Source organism: Chiloscyllium plagiosum, unplaced genomic scaffold, assembly GCF_037043375.1.
Source record: "Chiloscyllium plagiosum isolate Xiang-an unplaced genomic scaffold, Cpla_swu_hap1 HiC_scaffold_21, whole genome shotgun sequence".
Taxonomy (NCBI): Eukaryota; Metazoa; Chordata; class Chondrichthyes; order Orectolobiformes; family Hemiscylliidae; genus Chiloscyllium; species Chiloscyllium plagiosum.
In genome coordinates this window covers 16,841,501-16,865,668 of record NW_028270159.1, presented here as the reverse complement: position 1 = coordinate 16,865,668, position 24,168 = coordinate 16,841,501, and the positions used below count along the sequence as shown (strand labels likewise).

General features: G+C 39.9%; 1 protein-coding gene across 1 annotated transcript in view; it reads right to left on the bottom strand.

Moving 5' to 3' along the window:
* nup188 (nucleoporin 188) overlaps window positions 1–24,168 on the bottom strand; it is a 100,690-nt gene that overhangs the window by 20,803 nt on the left and 55,719 nt on the right. The window contains exons 26-34 of the mRNA XM_043720361.2: window positions 20,145–20,234; window positions 19,854–19,970; window positions 19,569–19,738; window positions 14,371–14,440; window positions 11,585–11,652; window positions 5,876–6,071; window positions 3,989–4,066; window positions 3,552–3,637; window positions 2,888–3,033 (exon numbers count right to left, since the gene is read on the bottom strand). Coding sequence (XP_043576296.1) covers window positions 2,888–3,033; window positions 3,552–3,637; window positions 3,989–4,066; window positions 5,876–6,071; window positions 11,585–11,652; window positions 14,371–14,440; window positions 19,569–19,738; window positions 19,854–19,970; window positions 20,145–20,234 — 1,021 coding nt within the window. The remainder of the gene's footprint in view (window positions 1–2,887; window positions 3,034–3,551; window positions 3,638–3,988; window positions 4,067–5,875; window positions 6,072–11,584; window positions 11,653–14,370; window positions 14,441–19,568; window positions 19,739–19,853; window positions 19,971–20,144; window positions 20,235–24,168) is intronic.

Genomic DNA, 24,168 nt, shown 5'->3' with positions numbered 1-24,168 from the left:
AATGGTTTTAAAAAAAATGGTTTAGACATTCCATGCCAGATCTGGATGAATTGTTTAAAGCACCACCATGTTCTCAACGGTGAAAATGTCACCTTGTTCCAAAATCATGCTGAAATACAAAGGTAACCATCATATTCCCCTGCTTCTTTTCTCAATTTCAAGCCAGTGTGTTAAATTCTCACGTCTCCTTCATCCACCTCGAGCAAGCATGAGGCGGCCATCGACGTCTTCGACGGAAACTGACTGATCAGCGCTCTCATTTCCCATCCATACCTGGATACAGCAGGCTGAAACACTGCCAAGGCTTCTGCTGCTCCAACCCTACAGTTGCATCTTTCTCTAGTGTTTCTCCTATTTTTACTCATTCTTTGTCCAAACTCATCTTGCCTATGAGACTCATCGCCTGCCTTCCCAACACAATTCCCACCAACTTTCCGATCACCAAACCTCATCTCGTGGATCCCACATCAGCAATTATTTATTGTTCTCTCCTCAGGTTCTGTCCTACAAAGGCAGCAACCATCACCTCTCTCCTCAAAAGGCAATTAACCTGAATGCTCTTGCAGTCAATTATACCATTTCAATCATCCTTAGCTCTGAAAATTCTGCAAATATATCATCACCAGTATGTTCCCCAGAACTCCGATATGGTATGTTTTGCCCATAGTACAAAAATGGCTGTTAGCCACAAAAGGGAAGCTTTCTTTCTCCTTTCCAGTTCTTGACAGGTAATCACACCATTTCTTCGAAATTCTCACTATCATCCAGCTTGATGGGACTCCACTGCTACAAAAGCTGCCTCTATTGTCCCCCAGTGATCTATCCTTGTCCCGTTTTTCCTCATCTACAAGTTACCCCTCAGCATAAATATCCAAAAACACAGCAAGTTCCACATGCGCACTGATGATATCCACCAGCACTCCCCTTAACCCTAACACGGTATCTAAATTTTAAGGCTGGCATCTAGATGAACAGAAATTTCCAATTAAATATTAGTAAGACTGATGCCATTGTCTTAGTCCAATCATAAACTCTGTTGCCTCTCGGACTCCAGCCCTCTCCCAGTCTGAGAGCAAACAGATTGTTCACAACCTAGGTATCATACCCAATCCAGAGATGAACTTCCAAACACACACTTGTGCCATCATTAAGACCGTCAGTATCCATTATGTGCATCACCACCACCCAACATTGCTCTTCCAGTGTAGGAATCTCCATTCCATTCTTTTTACCTCTACACTTGACTATTCCAACATGCAGCTACTTACCACCCCATATGCTAACAAACTTGAGGTCATCCAAAGTGCTTCTGCCCACATCAAGTCAGTTCAATTATCACCTCTCAGACTCTTCACCAATACCAATTCCCTAGCGAGCAATTGTTCAGAAGCTCAGATAGAGGGTTAATGTCCTGACACACGAACCTTTCTTTTCCACAGGTGCTGCCGAACCTGAAAATTTTCCAGCACTTTCTGCTTTAAGTTTCAGAATTTTACCATCCACAAAATTTTGCTTATATAATCAATTACCGGAACCTTGAAAAATATTTATTTCATGAACTTAAGTATTATAATTCAATGTTTTCAATTCCACTTTTTAAAATAATCCATACAGCTGGGAAGCAGTTACAATTCAGAGGCAAGGTTAACAATCAATTCAACAGTCAGCTGTCACAATACGAATGGTGATAATGCCACTGGGAATCAATCTCTCGGGGAAGAAGTTCAGTATGTACAACAATGATCTGAGTGTGATAATTTGAACTGTTCCTCATTTCAACTTACAGACCAAGTGAGCATGTCTTCCCTGGCCCATCCTCAAACTGTTGAGGGTTGCCAAGACTTTTTGTGGATGGTTAAAACCTGGAATTACCAGACTGTGGTTGGTGATGTTTGCAGTCAAATAGACATGCGTCTGGTGTCAGTTTCTAGAGTGTGCAGTGTGTTCCAGTAAGGGCTACGAGATTATAGTACAACAAACAATATAAGTACAATAAATATTTTGTTAACTGGCACCTATGGGACCAGGAGGACCAGATGATCAAGAGGTCCACATAATCAATGTAGAAACACACTAAGTTCATAGAACTGTAATACTTTTACCTGTTATACTGTAATACAGTTATACTTTATTTACAGCATAAATCACAAATAATAATGCACATTTGCCTTAAATAAAACTTACCAGTAAAGAACTTTCTCACTTGTACCTTCAACTGACTACTCAGACTTGTGGAGATTGCAATACAGTAAACTTCTGATATTTGAGTATATAATCTTTGCTAGTTTATCAACAGTGGAAAAAGTGAGGACTGCAGATGCTGGAGATCAGAGCTTAAAAATGTGTTGCTGGAAAAGCGCAGCAGGTCAGGCAGCATCAAAGGAGCAGGAGGATCGACATTTCGGGCATAAGCCCTTCTTCAGCTCCTTTGATGCTGCCTGACCTGCTGCGCTTTTCTAGCAACACATTTTTAAGCTCTAGTTTATCAAGAGTGCCCATTCATAAGATACCATTTAAAAACAAAGTTTGCTGTATAAGCTTTGACACTCGCTGAGTGAAACGACAGTAATACAACCTTTCCAAAAACAACTGGAGTGATTGACAAAAAGCACATTAAACTAACCATGGCCTTTTTCTTTCCTAAAGCAAATCATCGTTCTGAATTTTACAAGAACAAGTATTGCTGCAAATTATATGCCTTCCCACATGCCCAACATCTCAGTTTTAGATGTGCATCATCCTGTTTCATGTGGAGCTCATTCCATTTTTTGTTTTAAGGGTGCTAACCTTAGCCACTAGATATACACCGTTTTTCATGGCAAACTCGAACAAGGCAACACAGGATGCAATCTCTGTGGAAGTATTAAGAAAGAAACTGACATCTCACCTCGCAACCGTTTGATCTGAAGAGTAGTTATGATAGCTGAAAATATTTTTGCCTTGGTCTTCTCCATAAAGTACTGGTTACTCTGTGACAGACTCTCAAGAATTTGGTCCAGTGGGTCCAGAATTTTAGACACTTGAACAATGATGCTGAAAAGGGAAAGAAAATTGGAAACCCAGTGTTTTGCATCATTACATCATTACCGGCCAAAGATCTGCATTATATTCCATTCCTTAAATAAGATTACAAGGCGAAATAGTTTTCCACAGTTTCAGTTACCCACAGCCTGAACAGATTATATTGGATGTTCCAGAACCGGGACCAGGGAGGCAAATTTCCCATTTAAATGAATGGGTTCGCTCTGAACTGCAGTTTCAGGATTCCGCATTGGAACCTACCCCCCCACGGGTACGGGGGGGGGGGGGGGGGGGGGACTACTGTAATAATAGAAACAAAGCAACATTCAAAGGTATGCTCTCGATTTGTGCCAGGATCTGGAATTGGGCAGCAAAAATAATTTGCCCTTTTCAGCATATTTAATATAGTAAAGAACAGGCAACAAAATTGGTGGAATTTTGCATAAATTTCAACTGAAATGCACAATCCATGTTGAAAAATGTAAAAGATGTTACTCTGGTTTCTTCAACTGCATACTTTTGCTTCCTACCTTCTCCATTGTTTCAACAAGATTAGGAGGAGTGTTGCCAACATAGACCCCATTCGCAAACATGAAGCAGATGAAGGCACCAACAGCTATCAAAAAGAAAGGCATTTTTTTTTAAGCAAGAGTCCAGTGTAAAAATGTGGGCTTGAAACAAACTTGCACACTTCCAACGAATGTAAATCTTATCAGAATATGTGTAAGAAGGGTGTGTGTGTGTGTGCGCGCGCTGGACATGTTCTCGAATCCCATCAATTTAAAATTATGAATTAAGATCCATAGCAATGCCTTGACCAGAGTCCACCTATCAATCAATCAGCACTCTCATGCAGTATGTGGTTTGCCTTTTACACTGGTATTTCTTGCAAATTGTGCTGAAGAGTGTAAAACAAAGTTCAACAAGTTTTTTTTCAGGAATTTGATTGCATTACAGAAGAACTCACCAAAACTTTGGTTCCCTCTAGAACATCTTGCAATAACTGCAACCGTAGAGAATTATCACACAGATGCATCACCTCGAACTGGGGAAGAAAAACCTCAATTATTTGGCGATACGAGTGCTATTGCACAATATAAGTGGTTCAACGTACTGGTTAATCTGCAGAGATAATAACATCCTAGATTGGACGTGAAATTTAAAAAAGGGGAAGTGGTCTTCAATCTGTTACATATGCACCCACTGCCATTTTTACACGCTCGAAAGAAAGAGTAGCAAAGACTGGCAAGATTGGTCAAACTTCTCATTGAAATTGGGATGTCACCAGAACATATTGCATTTTTGCATAACTGAGCACATGGGAGCAGTAGTATAATAGTTATGTAAACAGACAGCAATCCAAAGTTCCATGCTATATGGTTAACTCAGGGCAATATGTGCCCCCTACACATTTTGCCCACATCTAAGAAACACTTTTAAGATGTCAGCTATGCATCAAGCACTATCCATTAAATCTATTTTCATAAAGCCACATCTACTATTTCATTAATTTAATTGACACAGAATCTCAGAATATGGGGGGAGTGATGGCCATAATGATATTATCACTAGACAGCCTCCGTCACTTGCTCTGGCAACTCATTCCATACACGCAGCACCGTGTGAAAATGCTGCCCCTTAAGTCCTTTTGATGTCTGTCCCGTTGCATCCTAAACCTTTGCCCTCTAGATTTGGACTCTCCTACCCTGGGAAAAAGACCCTGTCTATTTACCCTATCCATGGCTCTCATGATTTTATAAACCCCCAAAAGGTCACCCCTTTCCAATGGTCCTGGGAAAATAGCCCCAGCCTATTCAGCCTCTTCCTATAGCTCAAACAATCCAACCCCGGCAACATTCTTGTAAATCTTCCCTTCAGGAAATTATAATTATCAAGAATCTGCATGGGTGTATGATTAGGAAGGGGTCAGAGGGATATGGGCCAAATGTTGACAAAAGGGAGTAATTAATTTAGGATATCTAGTAGGCATGGACAAGTTGGACCGAAGTGTCTGTTTGGAAGCTGTACATCTCTATGACTGTACAACTATTAATCTAGAGACCTAGGTAAAAGCCCTGGGGACACAGGTTCAAATCCTGTCATGGCAGAAAGTTGAATTTAATAAAAATCTAGGATTTGAGTCTAATGATGACCATGTACCATTGCTGACTGTCCAGAAATAAAAACATCTGTTCACTAATGTCCTTCAGGTAAGAAAATCTGGCATCCGCAACCAGTGGGGCCAATGTACATCCAAAGAAACGTGGCTGACTCTCGACTGCCCTCTGGCCAATTAGAGATGGGAAATAAACATTGGCCTGGTTAGCAACGTCCACGTCGCATGAAACAAAGTATATTAAAAAAAAACTTAAATTGTGGCTCAGTGGTTAGCACTGCTGCCTCTCAGTGCCCTGAGATGCAGGTTCAAATTCATCCTCAGGCAACTGTCTGTGTCAAGTTTGCATGTTCTCCCTGTGCCTGTATGAGTTTCTACCAGGTTGCTCTGGTTTCCTCCCACAGTCTATAGATGTGCAAATTAGGTGGATTGGTAATGCTAAATTGCCCATAGTGTGCAGGGGTGTGTAGATTAGGTGCATTAACCATGGGAAATGCAGAGTTACAGGGATACAGTTTGGGGGGGTCTGGTTGGGATGTTCTTCAGAGGCTTGATGTGGACTCTTTTGGCCAAATGGCCTGTTCCCACACTTTAGGGATTCTCAGGATTCTAAGCTTCACGTCCATGCCAGGCCTTGGAGAGCGCAAAATTTTAAAAATTGTATCAGTCACTACTATATAATGGTGACAAAATTCCTATAAGTTATTAATACTCAAAATAATTGGTATTTTTCCTTACGTAATTGGTAGCCAGTACAAGAACCATTCTCCATGCAGAGATTATCATATGGAACTCCAGAAATGGAGCAGCCCCCTCAGTTTCTGTCTCCATCATATGGATAACAAGAGATTTGATGTATTCAGACCAATATTCATACCGCTTCTTCTCAAAGAACATCTTCAGTGTGCGCTTTAAGGACTGGTCCAGAGAACCCCTGACAGAAAACATAATACAAATCAATGACTTTTTAGTCATTGTCATCAATTCCCCTAATTCATATATGGCTTGTTTCAGTTCAGAAGAGTGGATCAGTACTCTGGCACCTTTGTAACTGTAAGGAATTGGTCAATCAAGAGAAAAATGACAAAAAGATTTGACTGTGCTGGCACTGCAAACCCATTACGAACACGTGACAAGTTATCGTTTTAAAGGATAATTTTAAAACAAACTAGAATTATTTTGTGCTACAACTAATTTAGGAATAGAAATAAAACGCCTTAGAAAGGAGATCAGAAGAAAACTAAGTTCCTCATTCAGCCCATCTGTTAAAAGTGTGCATCTTAACATGAAGTGCAAGCATTTCTAGGAAGCGATGACTGTAATGGAAAAAAAATCTTATATTGAAACCTATAGACCAAAGTCCTCAAAATACAGATTTATACAGCATACACTGTTTTCTCAACTGCAAATGAAGAGTAATTTTCACAAAATTGACTGGAAGAAGGATTTAAAAAAAAACAGCACTGACATTTATTCCAGTACATCTAATATTAAAATAATAGCAATTTACCAGTACATTAACATGTTGAATGCATTACGAAAAATATTCATCTTTATTCAAAATTCACCTTACTTTTGACCTACTGTTGGCAAGCAAGGAAGAAACAATTGTCATGGTCCATGTAGATGTTAAGAAGCTCTGTGCAGAGATTATGAGGAATGAGACACAAAAGTAAAACTTCAAAGATTATAATCTTGGATTACTTGGGCCATGCGCTAATTGGCATAGAGCATATAAAATTAGAGAGATGAGGCACATGGTTCAAAGACTGATGCGGAAGAAGTGAGTTCCAGTTCGTGATGAAGCAGCACCAGTATTCAAAAAAATGGGGATTGCACCATTTGGTTAGTCTATACCTGATAGGTGCTAAGAGCGGCTGACTTCTGTACTGTGCATGTAGGGAAGCAGTGGGGGCTTTAATCTGATATTAGGAAAAAGTAATCAAATGTGGAAAGATGCGGTATATAAAAAAGTAGACAAGGTAAGAAAGGAAAACAAAAATATAGGAAATAAGGGAGACTGGGAAACCTAATAATGCACCAATGTTAAGGAATAGTACTGGAATTAAGTTGCTAGTGGGAGAAATCGACAGGATCCCTATCAGTAACTACGATGCTGGGCAAAGTATACAAGAAATATTATATCTTTGTTATAAAGGAAAAGTGACTTGAGCATACATATAAACTGGAAAAATCATACTGGTAATAGTAGCCTGCATAAGAAGCTCAGAATGCTTTTGAGAGTTTCTTAGAGCAGTACATTCTGGAACTGGAGACTTGATAGTGAGACAGTATTGATTGATGACCTCGTGGTAAAGACATCCCTCAGGCAGCAGCTCAAAAGGGAGAACATTGGGAGTAATATTCGATTTTTAAACTTCAATAAGGAAAACTATGTGCACTTGCAATGACAGCTAGCTGAAGCAAACTTGTATAATAGGTTAGAGGATAGATCAATACAGATGTAGTGGCAGATGTTTAAGGTATATTTGAGAGCGCTCAGAAGTATATTATTACCATGAAAACTTCTAAAGCGAGGATCCACCACCCATGATCAACTAATGTAGTTAGGAAAAGCTTCAATCTTAGGGGAAAAGTACAAAAATGCATGGCAGGCCGGATGATTGATCACAAAGTACAGCAAAGAATGACAAAGTCATGTGGCCTGAAAGAAGAAATTGAGATTGAGAGAGAAAGTCAGCTCAAAATGTGAAGCAGCTAGCAAGAGATTCTACAGGTATTGAAAAAGAAAAAGAGCAAGCAATGTGATCACTGATCCTCTACAACTGGAGAATGGGTGTTAGTAGTAAATAAGGAAATATCAGGTGAAAGGGAGAAATATTTTGCCTTTATCTTCATTGTAGGGGACAAGAAAAAAATTCTACTAATAGGCTATATCTTAGGAATGGACAGGAGCAAAAAGCTACCATCACTAGGCAAGGAGTACTAAGCAAACTGATGTAACAATAGGCAGAGAAGTTTCTAGTCCTGATGGAATTAATCCTATAGTTCTCAAAAAGGTGATTAATAATGTTGCAGATACATTAGAATAAATTTTCAAAAATTATCTAGTTTCAGGAGAAGCTCCATCAGACTGTAAAATAGCAAATCTAACCCCTTCATTCAAAAAGGGAGGCGTACAGAAAACAAAAATCTGGATGCCAGTTAACTCAACATCAATCATGGAGAACGTGATGGAATTGATTAAAGAGGTTATGACTGGTCACTTCAAACAACAAGATAATTGGGAAGACTCAGCATGGTTTCTTGAAAGGGAAACATGTCGAGCCACTGTATTAGAGTTTGTCAAAGGAACAAAGTGCTGTGGCTAAGAGGGATACTGTAGATGTACTTGGGTTTCCAGGTGGCATTTGGTGAGATACCACAATAGCTATTAAAGAAAATAAAAGCTTGTGCTGTAGAGGGCAACATATTAGCAAGAGAAGCAGCTTGGCTGACTAAAGGAAAACAGTGTACATAAATGCACTGACTGGCAGGAGTCTGGGAGGGGCCTGTGCTGGGCCCTCACCATTTCACAATTTACATCAATGAGGAAGTAAGCAAAGGCATGGTAGCTAAATTCACAGTTGACAAAGATAGATAGGAAGCAATGTCGTGAAGATGCAAGAGTTGACAGACAAATATGTATAGCTTAAGAAATTTTTTGTGAAGCTGTTCACTTTGGAAAATAAATGCAAAATATTACTGAAGTCGAGAATGATGGTAGAATTCCAGGGGACCTAGGTGTTCATGACTCTTAAAACAGTAATATGCAGGTACACCAAATAGTTAATGCAGCTAATGGAACACTATCCTTTGAGAGGAACTGAACATAAACATAAGATCATTATTCTCCAGTTATACAGGGCACAAGTGTGATCACATCTCATATACGGTGTGCAGTTTAGGTTTTATTTCAGGAAAACAAGTGTGTTGGGGGTAGTTCAGCTGAGATTTACTAGATTGATATCTAGAATGAGCAAGTTGCCTTGCCTAATGAGGAACGATTGGAAAGACTCAACTTGTTTCCACTAGCATTTAGAAGAGAAAAGGGTAACTTAATTGAAATGCATAAGATCCAGAAAGATCATGACAAGATGCACTTGGAAAGCATGTTTATTTCTGTGGTATGTTCAGAACTAGGGAGTTAAAGATTGTCATTTTATGATTGAGATGAAGATTTTTTTCCTGATGGTGGAGACACTCTGGAACACGCTGCTTCATATTTTAAAGCATGGTAGACGGATTACTGTTAGGGAGGGAATCAAAGACTATCAGGGATGGGAGGAATGTGGAATTCAAAACACACTGATCAAGCAAAATCTTACTGACTGACAGCAAACTTGAGGGGCCAAATGGCTTACTTCAGCTTTTATTTCACATATTGACACTGCCTCCAACATTAGTCCTAAAACTCCAAATTTTGTTCCAACCAAAGGGGAATCCTATCAGGTGACTGCTTTATTTACTTTCTAGACATTGCTGCAATTGACTTGAACAAATTGAAATAAACTAGTACAGACCTCAGTAAAGTTGCTGCTGCAGCCTAACAGCAGCAGGGAATTTAGAGCATGTGAACATAATCAAAAACTTAAGAATACTAGATGCAGATATTTACAGAGTGAATGCCAGAGCTTAGGGCTTGACAGTTGAAAGCACAGTTGCAGGTACGACAACTAAAATAGAAGATGCTCAAAAGACCAGAATTAAAGGACAGTAAGACTGGTGGATTTAGGAAGGATAAAGTCAGGCTGCAAAGAAATTTAAAAACAAGGATAAGTTTTAAGATCAGGATTCAACTCAGGACAGTGATCAAGCATATTTGTGTCTCAAGCACAGAAGTGTGAAACATTCTTAACCTAAGAGGTGGCATGGAAACACCAAGTAAGATTGCTTTCAGGCTCTAATTTACTTAAGCTAGTGGAATTTCTCAGTCATCGACATTTCGGCATCAAGATGTAAACCACCTGTATCTCCTATCACAGGAACAGCTTGTTATTCAATAAATAACACTGCTGAAAAAACAATTGTTACTGTTTTTGAATCTGGGAAATGGTGGTATAATGATAATATAGTTGGGCTAGCAATCCAAACACCCAGGGTGACGTCCTGCAGACATGGAGTCAACTCCACCATGCCAGCTAGTATCATTTAAATTGAATTACCATGACAACTATCATCGACTGCTGTAAAAGCCTATTTGGTTCGTTAACATCTATACTGGATTTGGTGCTTGGCAATGAACCAAGTCAGGTGTCAGATCTCTCAGTGGGAGAGCATTTCGGTGATAGTTGGGAAAGTATTTAATTGGGGGAGGGGGAAATTACAATGCTATTAAGACAGGAGCTGTGGAGCATAAATTGGAAACAGACATTCTCAGGGAAATGCATGACAAATGTAGAGGTTGTTTAGGGAGCACTTGCTGCGGGCGCTGTACAGGTTTGCCCCACTGAGGGTATGGTAAGGGATGGTAGGGTGAAAGATGGTAGGGATGTGGAACATCTAGTCAAGAGGATTCATTTTGGAAGGCTGAATTTGAATGCAGAATACAGGGTTAAAGACATTGTGAAGGAACAGAGGGATCTTGGAGCCCACATCCATAGATCTCTCAAAGTTGCCAACCACATTGGTAAGGTTGTTAAGGCGGCATATGGGGTGTTGGCTTTCATTAGTAGGGGGATTGAGGTCAAGAGCCACGAATTAATGCTGCGGCTCTATAAAGCCCCAGTTAGACCACATTGTGTTCAGTTCTGTGGTCTCATTACAGGAAGGTTTTGGAAGCTTTAGAGAGGGTGAAGTGGAGATTTATCAGGATGTTGCCCGGACTAGAGGGCATATCTTATGAAAAAAAGTTGAGGGAGATAGGGTTTTTCTCAATGGAGCAAAGGAGGATGAAAGGTGGCTTGATGGAAGTTTACAAGATGATGAGAGGTATAGTTGGAGTGGATAGCCAGAGGCTTTTCCCAGGGTGGAAACGGTTATCATGAGACGACAAAATTTTAAGGTGATTGATGAAGGTTATGGGGAGATGTCAGAGTGGTGGATGAGTGGAATGCACTGCCAGCAGTGGTAGTAGAGTCAGATACATTAGGGATATTTAAGCAACTCTTGAATAAGCAAATGTATGAGAGTAAAATGAAGGGTATGAAGGTTAGTTTGATCTTAGAGTAGGATAAATGGTCAGCACAACATCAAGGGCTGAAAGACCTGTACTGCACTGTTCTATGTTCTTAACATCCTTTAAAGAAGGATATCTGTCATCCTTGTCTGCAATGACCTACACGTGACTCTAGACTACAGTAATGCTGCTGACTGTTACCTGCCCTCTGAAATGGCCTTGCAAGCAAAACCAGATCAAGGGTATTCAGCGGTAGGCAACAAATGCTGACCGCAGCAGCAATCTCCACATGTCAAGAAAACAAAAAGGAAATAGGAAAGAAGTTGTACCTGACAACATAGTAAATTTCCAGGCAGATGATCTTCAGGGTGAAGGCACAAGTTTCCAGCACACTCTTCTGTATCAGAAAAGTTAACATTACACAATTCATTAATACTGAACAGGTTGAACTAACTTCACAGAAGCTACACAATACTTCAGCAGTGTTATTCATAGTTAAGAGTTCTTTTGGCACATCGTGTTGTTTAAGTCAAACATTCATTTCCTCTAAATCCTGCTTTCCAGGACTTGGACTGCAGCTTTGGATGCTAACAGTGCTCATCTAAATAGTTCTTCAATGTCTTGAGGGCTTCTGCCTCCAACATCCTTTTAAGGAGTGAGTTCCAGATATCCACAATTCTCTGGGTGAAGAACAATATCCTCAAATGGCCTCTAAATGTCTGCTCCTTATCTTAAATCTGCTTCTACCTGTACCCTGTCCCCTTCCTGGTGAACCACTTCGGCGCCCTCCCGAATGCAATCACATCTTTCTTACTGTGGTGAGCAGAACTCCAGCTGTGCCCTAATTAATGTTATATACAGCTCCACTGCAACCTCCTTGTTCTTGTATGCAATGCCTTGACTAATAAAGATATGTCTCCCGTATGTCTTAGCTGAAAATGTGTTGCTGGAAAAGCACAGCAGGTCAGGCAGCATCCAAGGAACAGTAGAATCGACATTTCGGACCCTCCTCCCTACCTTTTATCTTGGCCTGCTGGACACACTTTCCTCATTCCTGAAGAAGGGCTTATGCCCGAAATGTAGATTCTCCTGTTCCTTGGATGCTGCCTGACCTGCTGCGCTTTTCCAGCAACACATTTTCAGCTCTGATCTCCAGCATCTGCAGTCCTCACTTTCTCCTCCCGTATGTCTTAACCTGCTTTCAAGGATTTCTGTACATGCACATTAGTGCATCTCTGATTCCTAGGTTCTTATCATTCAAAATGTACTCCCTTGCCTTGTTTATCCTCCCAAAATGGATTACCTTGCATTTTTCAGGATTAAATTCCAACTGCTAGTGTTCAGCCCACCTACATTATCCTGTGGTCAAACGTTTTCCTCATTATTTACCACACCAATATTTGTGTCATCTGTGCATATACTGCTCCTACATTCACATCTAGAACAATAATAGACAATAAACAGAATGGGATCCAGCACTGAACCCTGTAGTACGGCACTGGACAGAGGCTTTCAGTCACGAAAACAACCTTTCGATAATCAGCCTCTGCTTCCTGCCACCGCCAGTTTGCCATATTGCCCTAGATCCCTTGGGTTCTTGCTTTTTTTAACCAGTCCATAATGCAAGATTTGTCAAAAGTCTCACAAGTTCATGTGGACATCATCAACTGCATTACCCTCATCTAGACATCTAGCTTTCTGAATGAAATGAATTCTTAACTCTCCAAGTGGAAATTCTGCCCCTCAGAAGTTTTTCCAAGGATTTCTCTGCCACAAACGTTAGACTCACTGGCCTATACTTGCCTTATTTATGCCCACCATCCTTCTTAAATAACTGCCATATTAGCTGTCCTCCAGTCCACTGACACCCCTTTTGTGGCCAGAGGGGGCTTGAAAATGAATGTCAGCAGCCTCCTCTGTCTCTTGCAGCAGTCTTGGATACAGCACATCTGGGTCTTGGGATTTATCCAGTTTTAAGCCTGCTAAAACTACAAATACTTTCTCCTGCTCAATGCTAATTTGGTCAAGTATATCACAGGCCTCTCCCAGATTTCTAGACCAATGCTGTCCCTTATTGTGAACAGATATGCAAAGTATTCATTTAAAACCTCAGCTTCATCTTCTGGCTCCCTAATGGGCCCTACTCTTTCTCAGGTTCTTTTCTTGCCCCTAATAAAAGGCCTACTTTCCTTATTGCTACCCATCAGTGTTTTATTCACGTCACTCTTCGCTCTCCACTTCCTTTTTTAAAAAAAACTAAACCCCTGCACTTTTCATACTCTGCTAGGCAACTGGCAATTCAACATTCTGTTTGAAGCCTTCAGTATTTACTATAAGCTTCCTTTCATTTTTCTTATTCAATCTTTGATTCCTTGCACTTGTTGATCCACCTTTCACTTTAATGAAAACATTTTTTTGCTGCACTCTCTCCATAACCCTTTTAATGTTTCCACACTGCTTGGATGTAGATTTACCTGCACCCAGATCCTGTCTTACTAAAATCAATCACTCCAATTCACAACCTTTATTTCCAGTCCATCTTTGTTCTTATACATAAAATTGCTTTATATCTTACTAAGTTATGGTCACTATCACTGACATGTTCGCCTATTGCCACATCTAGCATTTCCAGACTTCATTCCCTAACATTAGGTAATGCACCACCCCTTCACTTGCTGTGCTTTCCATGCACTAGCTTAAAAAGCTCTCCTGAACCAGTTTTAAGAATTCCTCCCCAACAAGCCTTTCACATTTTATCTATACCAGTTAATATTGCAGATGTTGAAATCTATCATTTTTATACTTTTGAGCTTTGCTTATGTATCGGTCTTTCTATCTCTCCGTAACTATTTAGGGGTCTACAGTACAGCCATAAACTGTTTGGCACTTTCAAATTCTATCCACGTGGTCTCAATTGAAGATACTTCTAAGATATCATCCTTCCTTACTGCAGTCCTGACCCTCCCTCAACCATGCCTATGTGGTACCGATAGAGAGATTTGTAGCCAAAGCTTCCTATTGAAATGCAGGAGACCTGGATAGAGTCAAATGGTGCTCTCTGAAGAACAGTAACTTACTGAAAATCAGGCTATTAAAAAATATTTCCATGTTATACCTCTGTAATGTTACAGGGTGCTGGCAGCTCTCCAAAAAGCACAGATGTCAAATTTTCCCAGAATTGATCTCTGAAAAATAAAATCCATTGCATATAACAGTAGTCTCAAACAAAATACTGCATCCACAAAAGGCTTTGATAATAGAATGCAAATTAAGCACATTAACCTGTAAATTCCAAGATAAGCGCGCCTTTGTACTTGCTTGTGTCAATTGAGCGTGCAATTTAGTGTTTTAGTTTTTATCGACCTGCTTCAATTGTCAAATCTTCAAACAGGATACAGTTAAGCAATGTGTTAAGCTAAAAATGCTTACTGATTCACCAATGAAGGGAACCTCCAATTCACTGTCAGGAGCTGAATGCTTGCTGAATTTAACAGCCACTTCTTTTCTCTAGCTTCCAACACAGGATTTTGCAATGTGACATGTCAGGATCCCACAATATGAAAGTGATCACAATTTAACTTCAAAAATCATTATTTATGATTTGGCTGAGCAGAATGCTAAAAACCAATTGAACATTCTTTCAAATTGTTTATTTTTCTTTTGTGCATACTGACGCCATGTCTTTATTGCAACTGAGGCAAATGAAATAGGAATTATTCCAAATTACTTTTTTATTTTTATCTTCAGCACAGTTACGCACTTCCATGTATTGTAGGGTATGAGGAAAAAGCTTTGTTCTAATCCTATTCAGGACCACTCCCTAACTTCTTCCTCTATTCCAAAGATAACTGTTGATATTGTTTATTCTTGCTGAGAATTTCTTAATTTCAAGTTTTAAACCATCTATTATCCAAATGTAACCTATCTTAATTCCCAGCAGTTTCTGATCATCCACCTTGCCCTCTTTGGAAACGGACTTTTAATGAACAACCCACTCCATATCCAGATATTGTTTCTTCCTACTTCCCTTAAAAACTCCATCAGCAGTGGAGAAGGGCTCCTGAGCCCTGGGCTCATCTGCTCCGACCACTTTTCTTTTCATTTTTCTTTCCCCTCCCTCTTCTATCTGATTTTACCTACTCTTGGTAAAGAGCTTGGTCATGGTAACAGCAGAAGCGGGGCTGGACCCAAGCAGGGCCCAGCACAGAACCGTGGTAGCAACAGCTGAGTCGAGTTTGGGATCCTGGGGCTTCTGCATCGTCAAAACAGTCCTTGCACCAACTATGACTGCTGCTGCAAGGCGAGTTTGAGTTCCTGGCAGCAACTGCATTCAGCGCAGATTCATGGAGGTAATGCAGAGGTGAGTTTGGACTCAGAACGATACCTGTATTAGCAGTGGCTACATTGACAAGGTGGGCCCGAAGTGGACTCCGCAGAGGTGGAGTCGAGTTTGGGCTGGAGCAGTACCCAACAATATTGGTAGGGTCTGCATTGGCGAGGTACAGCAAGGACTCAATGGGTGAGGGCATCAATGGAGGTGCGATGGTGAAGAGTGACAACTTTCACTCCAGCAGCGCAGTAAAGGAGATTCATGCCTGGTCACCAGGCCGATAGTCCACGATGGAGCACTTAACAAGGAGGATTATGAGGACCTAAAATAATACTTACTTTATTTCTTCATTTTTCTGCCTTTATATTATATCTTTTGATTTACTTTTATGTTTTAAGGTGGCGTCACAGAGCAGCAACAATGTACAACACTTGTCATTGTATTTTCTAACAAGATACAGTATGACAATAAATCAAATCAAATATTTCTTTCAATTTTTCAGTTTTTGTTGGAACTCTGATGTAAACATTTGCTCCAAAGCCTCAGAAATGACTCGTCAACTAACATCTACCTTAATAGTTGATCACATCATTGACCATATTTCATAATTTGCTGTTCATCCCTTGCTGTTTCATTGCAACATACCAAGGCTTCTTTAATTGTGTCTCACAACCCCACACCTCCACTTTGCCTCCAGACCCTGGTTCCTGGTATCCCATCCAACAGAGACTCCCTCACTTCTGGCACTGATTTTCGCTGCCCCTCCAACCGCAGGCCGTTTCTCTCCTGCATTTGTTGCAAGCTTATCAGCAACAAACAGAGAGCCAGTATGGGTTTGGAGGAGCATTTTATTGCAGGTGCTACTTTCCCTGGGTTTGGACACCCTCATGAGTGGTTTTCCCTGGGGATTTTGCATCAGTTTAGCTTGTAATCTGTCTGCATGCGTCTCTCTCCCCCCTCCATCTGCGTGCGTCTCTCGCCTTGTCTGTGTCTTTCTCGTTGTCTCCCTTTGTGTGTGTTTCTCTCGCCCTTTGTGTTTGTGTCTCTGTCTCTCATTTTGTCTCTGTCTCTCCCCCTCGTCTGTGTTTCTCTCTCTGCCCCCTTTCTGAGTCTGTGAGTCGCGTGCCGTGTCTCCTCCTCCTCGCTCTGTGACTGCGCGCGCCTGTGTCTCTCTCTCTCGCTTTCTGCGTGTTTCTGTATCACGTGTCCCCCTTCCCGCGTGCCCCTCACTGCCCACATGTCTCGCGCTCCCTGCATGTGCCTGCGCAACTCTTTCTCACTGCCTGCGTCTGCATGTCCGTCTATGTCTGTCTGTCTTTCTCTGTGTGCGTTTCTCTCTCTGTCTTTCTCTTCGTCTGCATGCCTCTCTGTCCGCCTGTGTGCGCATCTCCACCTCTGCCTGTCTGCCTCTGTCAGTGTCTCAGACCAAAGGGCATAATCTCAGAATAAGTGATCATACATTTGAGACACAGGAGGAGGAATTTCTCTCAGGAGGATAATAAATCTATGGAATTCTTCACTGCATATATTCAAGGCTGAGATAGAGATTTTTAATCATTAAAGGAATCAAGGTTGAGTAAAAAGGAAGTAAAGTAAAGTTGAGGATGATCAGATCATCATGATCTAACTGAATGGCAGAGCAAATTTAATGAGCTGAATGGTTTACTTTTACTCTTTATTCTTACATTAGTCTTAAAACCTCAAATTTATCTCACATTTCCATAGCCATCTCCTCCAATATTCTGCAATCGTGTTCATCAGGCCCTGCAGATTTGTCAACTTTCATTCCCACTAATTTATCCAATTCTACTTTTATTTTTAATAAGACCAATTCTTCTAGCTCCTCATTCTCACTAGTCCTTTGCAGCTCTATTATTTCTCAGGGATTACTTTTACGTTTCTCCATGAAGACAGAATTATTTAGCTGCCTGTCATGGATCCATATTTGTCTTTCCTAACTGATTCCTTTTTACATGCCTACAGAAGCTTTTTCCGGTCCAATTTTATGCAGTTTCTTCAATTATATTCACATTCTATTCTCCCTTTTATTAGCTTCAAAGACTTTCATTACTGATTTTCAAAGTGCTCCCAATTCTCAGGAAGGCTCCTCTTTGGCAACTCTGACAGGATATATTATACTATTGTAAAGTATTGGATTCTCAAGTGGACACAAGCATGTGCAGCTTTAGGCTCGATTTGTATTTCTACCTTTTGTAGGTTGTTTTTTTTTAAATTGAGAGATATAGCTGAATCTGGAAATATGCTTTCATCTATTTAAGTGATACCTTTAAAAAAAACCTTGAGGTGAGTAGTTCAGTGCTTTATGGAATAAGTTGAAGGGAGCAAAAAAATAAGGCTGCTGCCATGCCAATTGTTCAATGGCAGGGAGACCGACAGAACCAGCTCTTTTAAAAGAAAGAGAGCCATGAAGTCAGCAAGTGCACATGTTTCTGAGACAGCAAAGCTTAGCAGCTTCTAAAAGTCAGAATAGATTAAAGAAAAAGGTCTCAAGTGATTTAACGCCAGTAACAAAGCTCCAACAACAAAGGCTGTGCTTAAGGAATCCATGTTAAGTAGCAAGTGACCCACATTAGCTGTTTAAGGGTCTCATGAAGAGACATTACCAAAAGAAACCAGCATTGAGTAAATGCAGAAATTTGCGAGAAATAAATCAAAAACAGATACGTAAACTAAAGAAGAAACTGAAGTGGAAATAGGATGATTTTTCATTGAAATTTGAGTATTTCTAAGGTTGTTGTTGAGGGTAATACGGTTGAATTCCTGATATTTACAACACAACTGCTTCAACATAGCGCTTATGTCATGTAAATTCATGTCTTAATTTTTTTGTGTGTAAAATAAGCTTTGGTGTTCTTTTGTTAAAAGTACATTGGTAGCCTCTTGCGAATATGTCAACGACTGGATCACCACAGAAACCAACTTTCAACAATAAACCCAATCTTCCATCAAGGCAGGTTTCACTCTGGAATGGTTTGCCCAGTATTGCCAGCAGCTGGGATCATTATACAACAGCAATCAAGTCTTCTCCTTTGATCTAACATAAGTTTTAATATTCTTCGTTAACCACTGCTGCCTCACTTCTCCTGTTGGGTTTTGTGACTTTAAGGAATTTATGTTTGTTATAAACCACACATTAATTCTTGAAGTATTAGCCATCATCTATATACCATCAGACCTTCAAAAGGTATTTTCGCAAACAATCAACTTTCCCCTCATACCTAGTTACCTCTGATTTAGATTTAAGACCCTAGTTTCAAATCAAATCCACTATATTCAAACTCAAGGAAAAGCCCATCATAATATGGTCATTTTTCCTTAAAGAATATGTTTTAAAAAACTGAATTGGCTTTTTCTCATTGCAATAATAAATGGTAAATACCAACAACACTGGGGAAGTAAGCACATGGGTAAAAAGAAATCAGAAACAGATCACGGTTTCTTCATCGTCACTGGTACAAAGTCCTGACCTTTCCCAAATAGTATTGTGGGATAATCATCAGCAGTGTTACAGTCCCTCCACCTTCTCAATTGCAATTGAAAATGGCCTTGCCAGCAGTCCTCTCAGCCAATGAAGTTGAAAAAAAAATCCAATCTGAGTAGATTAGGTTAATGTGCAGCGGACTGCAGGCAATTCTACGTTCCCAGCAGAGAGACTAATCACAGTATAACTCATGATTATTAAATCTACTATAGCAAAACAACCTTCCTGTTTGACAAGAGTTTACTCATAGCCAGTTAGAATGCAAATCTCAGTAACAAGGACTATTTTGTACGTTCCCAAAAGCATTGTATCACAAGCCTACAGCTGTCTGAATAACCTAACTAATTCTGCACATTTTCTGGATTCTGGACATGGATAATTTTCTTTAAAAAAAAATAGCTGCTGTGGGGACAAAAATATGGAGCAAAGGCTGTGAATAAAGCAAAAATATTTTGCAATTACAGAAAAGAAAGAAACATACTTGGCTCGTAAAACGGTCATTGCGCTATCCCTGCGATCCTGCCACAGTGCATGCAAAAAAGCAATGGCAGCACGATGGATGAGAGGAGGACACCAATATTTTCCTTGTTGCTTGGAGTCGATGAATTCCAATACCACCTGGAGACAGCTCCATTCTCCCAGGATAAACTCCTGTGAATATACATCAGTGAACTGACTGTTAATTTAAAATTGCCAATGTGACATTCAATGTTTTGTTCAACTGGGAGATTAGCTCTCAACAGACAGATTGGTCTTTATTTCTCACCTTTGATCCTACAGCATCATCTTTCACTTCTAAGTTGAGGAAGAGCTCAATCAAACCAGGCTGCGTCTCCACAGCAACTGTTAAAAACTCCAGGATCATCACCTTAATTCGCATGTCCTAAATCACAGAAATTGTTTTTTTAAAAAATACTTGGAAGGACATGCTTGCACAGCTCTCACTGTTAAATGCCCTTTCAGAATGCTAACTGTGCTACATGTATCGTATATTTGCTCTTAGAGTCAGTAGCATAAACATTTAGCATTAATATTTTGTAAAACAACAAACAAACACCTCTGTCTTGCTCTGCAGTCTATTAAGAAACGCATCACGTATTGCTGCAGCATCACTTCCAAGGCAGGCATACACGGACATCGGGGCCACCTGCAAAGCAATTAAGAAATGTTTCAATGCATGCATTCATACTCCTTTTTCAAATGATTTGTTTCGACTTACCAGTTCCAAATTGTTTTGTCATTGCCTAGTCTCTTCAGTCTCAAAATCTAAACTCTCTACGCTTTATTAAAGAGGACTAAAACAACTTGAGGTGGGTCGCAAGATTCTAGAGAACGACAGAGGAATAGTAAATTGAGCTACCACACTGATCACACATTCCTTTCCTTCTCATCACATCTACTTGGCCACTCCTCCCTTCAATTCTCTCAATATCAGAATTTAGTTATCAACTGATTGAAAACAGAAGCTAGATGCTGGAGAATGATTATGAAACATTATCTAGCCTTTCAGATACCTTTCTTAGGGATAGGATTTTGCGCATTTGGAAAATCATGGCTTCATTAGGGACAGTCAGCATGGTGGTGTGTGGGGCAGGTCATGCCTTATTAACTTGATTGAACTTTTCCACGAAGATGATAAAGGTGATTAATGAGGGTAGAGCAGTATACATTGTCCACCTGGATTTCAGTAAGGCTTTTGATAAGGTCCTTTATGGTCGGCTCATCAAAAAGATTAAGATGCATGGGATACATAGTGAATTGACCACATGGATTCACAATTGGCTTGCCTATAGAAGACAGTCAGGAGCGGTAGAATGGTGTTTTGCTGGCTGGAGGTCCATGACTAGGGGATCCATACTGGGACCTCTGTTTGTGGTATATATAAGTGACTTGGATAAAACTGTACATGGGTAGATTAGTAAGTTTGCAGATGATACAAAGACCAGTGCAGTTGTGGATAGTGTAGAAGGTTGTTAAAGGATACAACAGGTTATAGATCAGTTGCAGATATGGAGGAGAAACGGCAAATGTAATTTAATCTGGATAAGTGTGAGATGCTGCACTTTGAGAAATCAAATGTTAAAGAAAAATATGCAGTTAATGGCTGATCCTGAACAGCAGTGATATACAGAGGGATCTTGGGGTTCAAATCCATAGCTCCCTGAAAATGGCCACACAAGTTGACAGGCTTGCCTTTATTGGTTAGGGAACTGAGTACAAGGGTCAGAATGACATGTTGCAGCTTTACAAGACTTAGATTAGGCCACACTTACATTATTGCATTTGATTCTGGTAGCCACATTACAAGGAGGGTGTGGAGGCTTTGCAGAGGGTGCAGAACAGGTTTACCAGGATGCTGCCTGGATTAGAGGGTAAGAGTTGCAAGGAGAAGCAAGTAAAACACAGTTTTCTCTTGAGAAGCGGAGACTTGAAGAAGTCTATAAAATTATGAGATGCAGAGATAGGATTGATGGTCAAAAGCTTCTTTCCCCAAAGTTGACATGTGTAATAGGAGGGGGCAGGCTTTTAAAGTGAGAGTGGGACAGTTCAAAGGAGATATGAGGAGCAAGTTTTCTGTGTTTTTTTAAAAACAGAGAATGACTGGAGTCTGAAAGGTGATGCCAGGGGTGGTGGCGGAGGCAGATACATTAGAAGTGTTTAAGATACTTTTAGATAAGCCCATGAATATGCAAGGAATGTAGGGATATAGATCATTAGCAGGCAGAAAGGATTCATTTAATTTGGTATCCTGTGCTGCACTGTTCTATGTCTTCTGAAAATCCAAATACAAAATCTCCTGGTTCTCTCTCTACTCTGGTTGGGACTTACTCAATAAACTCAAATTACTCAGATACTATTATGATTTTCCAAACAGGTTATTACTTCCTTAAAATTTGTTTCCATTACAGATAGCTCTTCTTTAATGCGATGGTTATGTCCTTGTGTAACCACGTGTTATAGAAAAATCACACTTTAGAAACAGCGCTTAAAGTGTTGGCGACGTAACCACTTTATAAAAGTTCAAGCTTTAGAAACCATGTCCCCAATTTGTCAATCACGTTACGGTAAATTCACGTTAACTAAACGCACGTTACAGCAGAATGACCTGTGTTTATCCAACAAATAGATATTTGACAATTCAGCCTGCTTTTTGCCTCTGTTCCTGTTTAAATAGGGATGCCATATCAGCAGTTTTCCAATCATCTAGTATTTCTCCAGTCCCTGATTATTTTTGCAAAATTACAACCAATATTTCCACCATCTCTTGCTTGTTTTTAAAAAAAGGATCCTCGGATACAAGGTATCAGAGGCAATGGACATCTCTGCCTTTTGTCCCAATAGTTTGCCCAATACCACTTCTTTAGTAATAATAATAGCACTTGATTCCTCCCTCATATTCTTTAGTATAATGGGAAATTTGAAGTATCTTCCTCTGTAAAAACTGATGGAAACTATTTCACTCTTCTTCAATTTCCTTATTCCCTAAAATCATCTCCTCAGATCCATTTTCTAAGAGACCTATATTCACGTTGACCTCTCTCTTCCTTATTTACAGAAGCTCAGTTTTTATATTCCTTGTTAGTTTGCCCTTGTAGTTTATTTTCTATCATCTTTTTAATCCTACTTTGCTAGATTCTGGATTTATCCTGGTCTTCAGTGCTATCACTGACTCTGGCCTCCTTATATGCCTTTCCTTTCAACTTAATGCTCTCCGGAACTTCCTTACTCAATCTTCCTTCCTAACTGGGATGTATTTTTTTGCTGAGAATAATGAATTATCTCAAATGTCTGCCACTGCTTACTTACGGTAATTTCACTGTGATTTCTCTTAAGTTAAACACAATTGTTTCTGAACCAAGTTTCTTGCTCTCGAACTGAAAATTACATTCATGACTACTTCTTCCTGGAGGATCTTTTACTAGGTAGTCATTTATTAAACCTGCCTCACTGCCCATTACCAGATTTAAAATAGCCTATTCACTGGTTGGCTCCATGACACATTGCTCGAGAAAACTATTCCTAATGCAGTCTATGAATTAATTGTTGTGGCTACACTTTCCAATTTCAATAACCCAATCAACAAGATTAAAGTTACCCATAATTATTGCTCTATTTTTATTAAAGTCCTATTATTTGTTGATTTATAGCTTTTACATTACTGAAGAATAGTATGCACTACCTATTCAACTTTGAGCCAATGGATTCTCAACCCAAAGTACACCTGAGTCCATAACTCTCAAATGAAGCCTGGCTATAGATTTGGTCCAAAGGTGAACATAAATTAAACATGCAGCTTCAAATTACCACGAAAGTATAAAGCAAATCTGTTTCTGTAAATGTAATTGTTGAATCAGGATTATAGCACTGGAATTAACAAAACAACATTGAAAAATTACTGAAATCTGCATTACATGTCCCAAAGGATCTCGACATGCTAGTCACACAGCTTGTTGCTCCTTGTTTAGGGAATCTAGAACATCAAGACACAACCACATAAGGTGGCAATAATTTTGGATTAAGATGAGGAGAGCTTCTTGAACTCGAGAGCTGTGAATCTGAGGAATTATGGACCCTAAAGATTTCTGGATGCTCCTGTCATTAAATATATAGATAAATTGATTTCCAATCTCAGAAATGGGGAGCAAGCAGAGAATGAAATAAAGGGAGAAGATCAGTCAGAGTCAAAATGAATGACCAGACATACAAGATACGTGGCACGTGATCTCACCCTTAGCTCATTTTGTATGCTGCCGGGTATAGTCCCATTTGCCAAAGTACGAAAGTAACGTGAAACGCTAGCACTCCAAGTTAAAGCACTCTCAGAATTAGTTAACATCCTCACACACTTACAACATAAACCTAATTCCTCATCCTACATACCCATTTACTGCACCTGTTGTCTCAGAATCTTGCTCAACTCAGCACTCTTGATACACGAATCTAGATACTATCTTGATACACCAGTCAGGCTGGGCATGAGATGTCAGTAAGCTATGACTACAGACGGGTTTTTTTTCCCTTAGCAGCACAGGGATTTAGGGCCCCCTTGCATGAATCAAAAGTTCACACCCAAGTTCAGC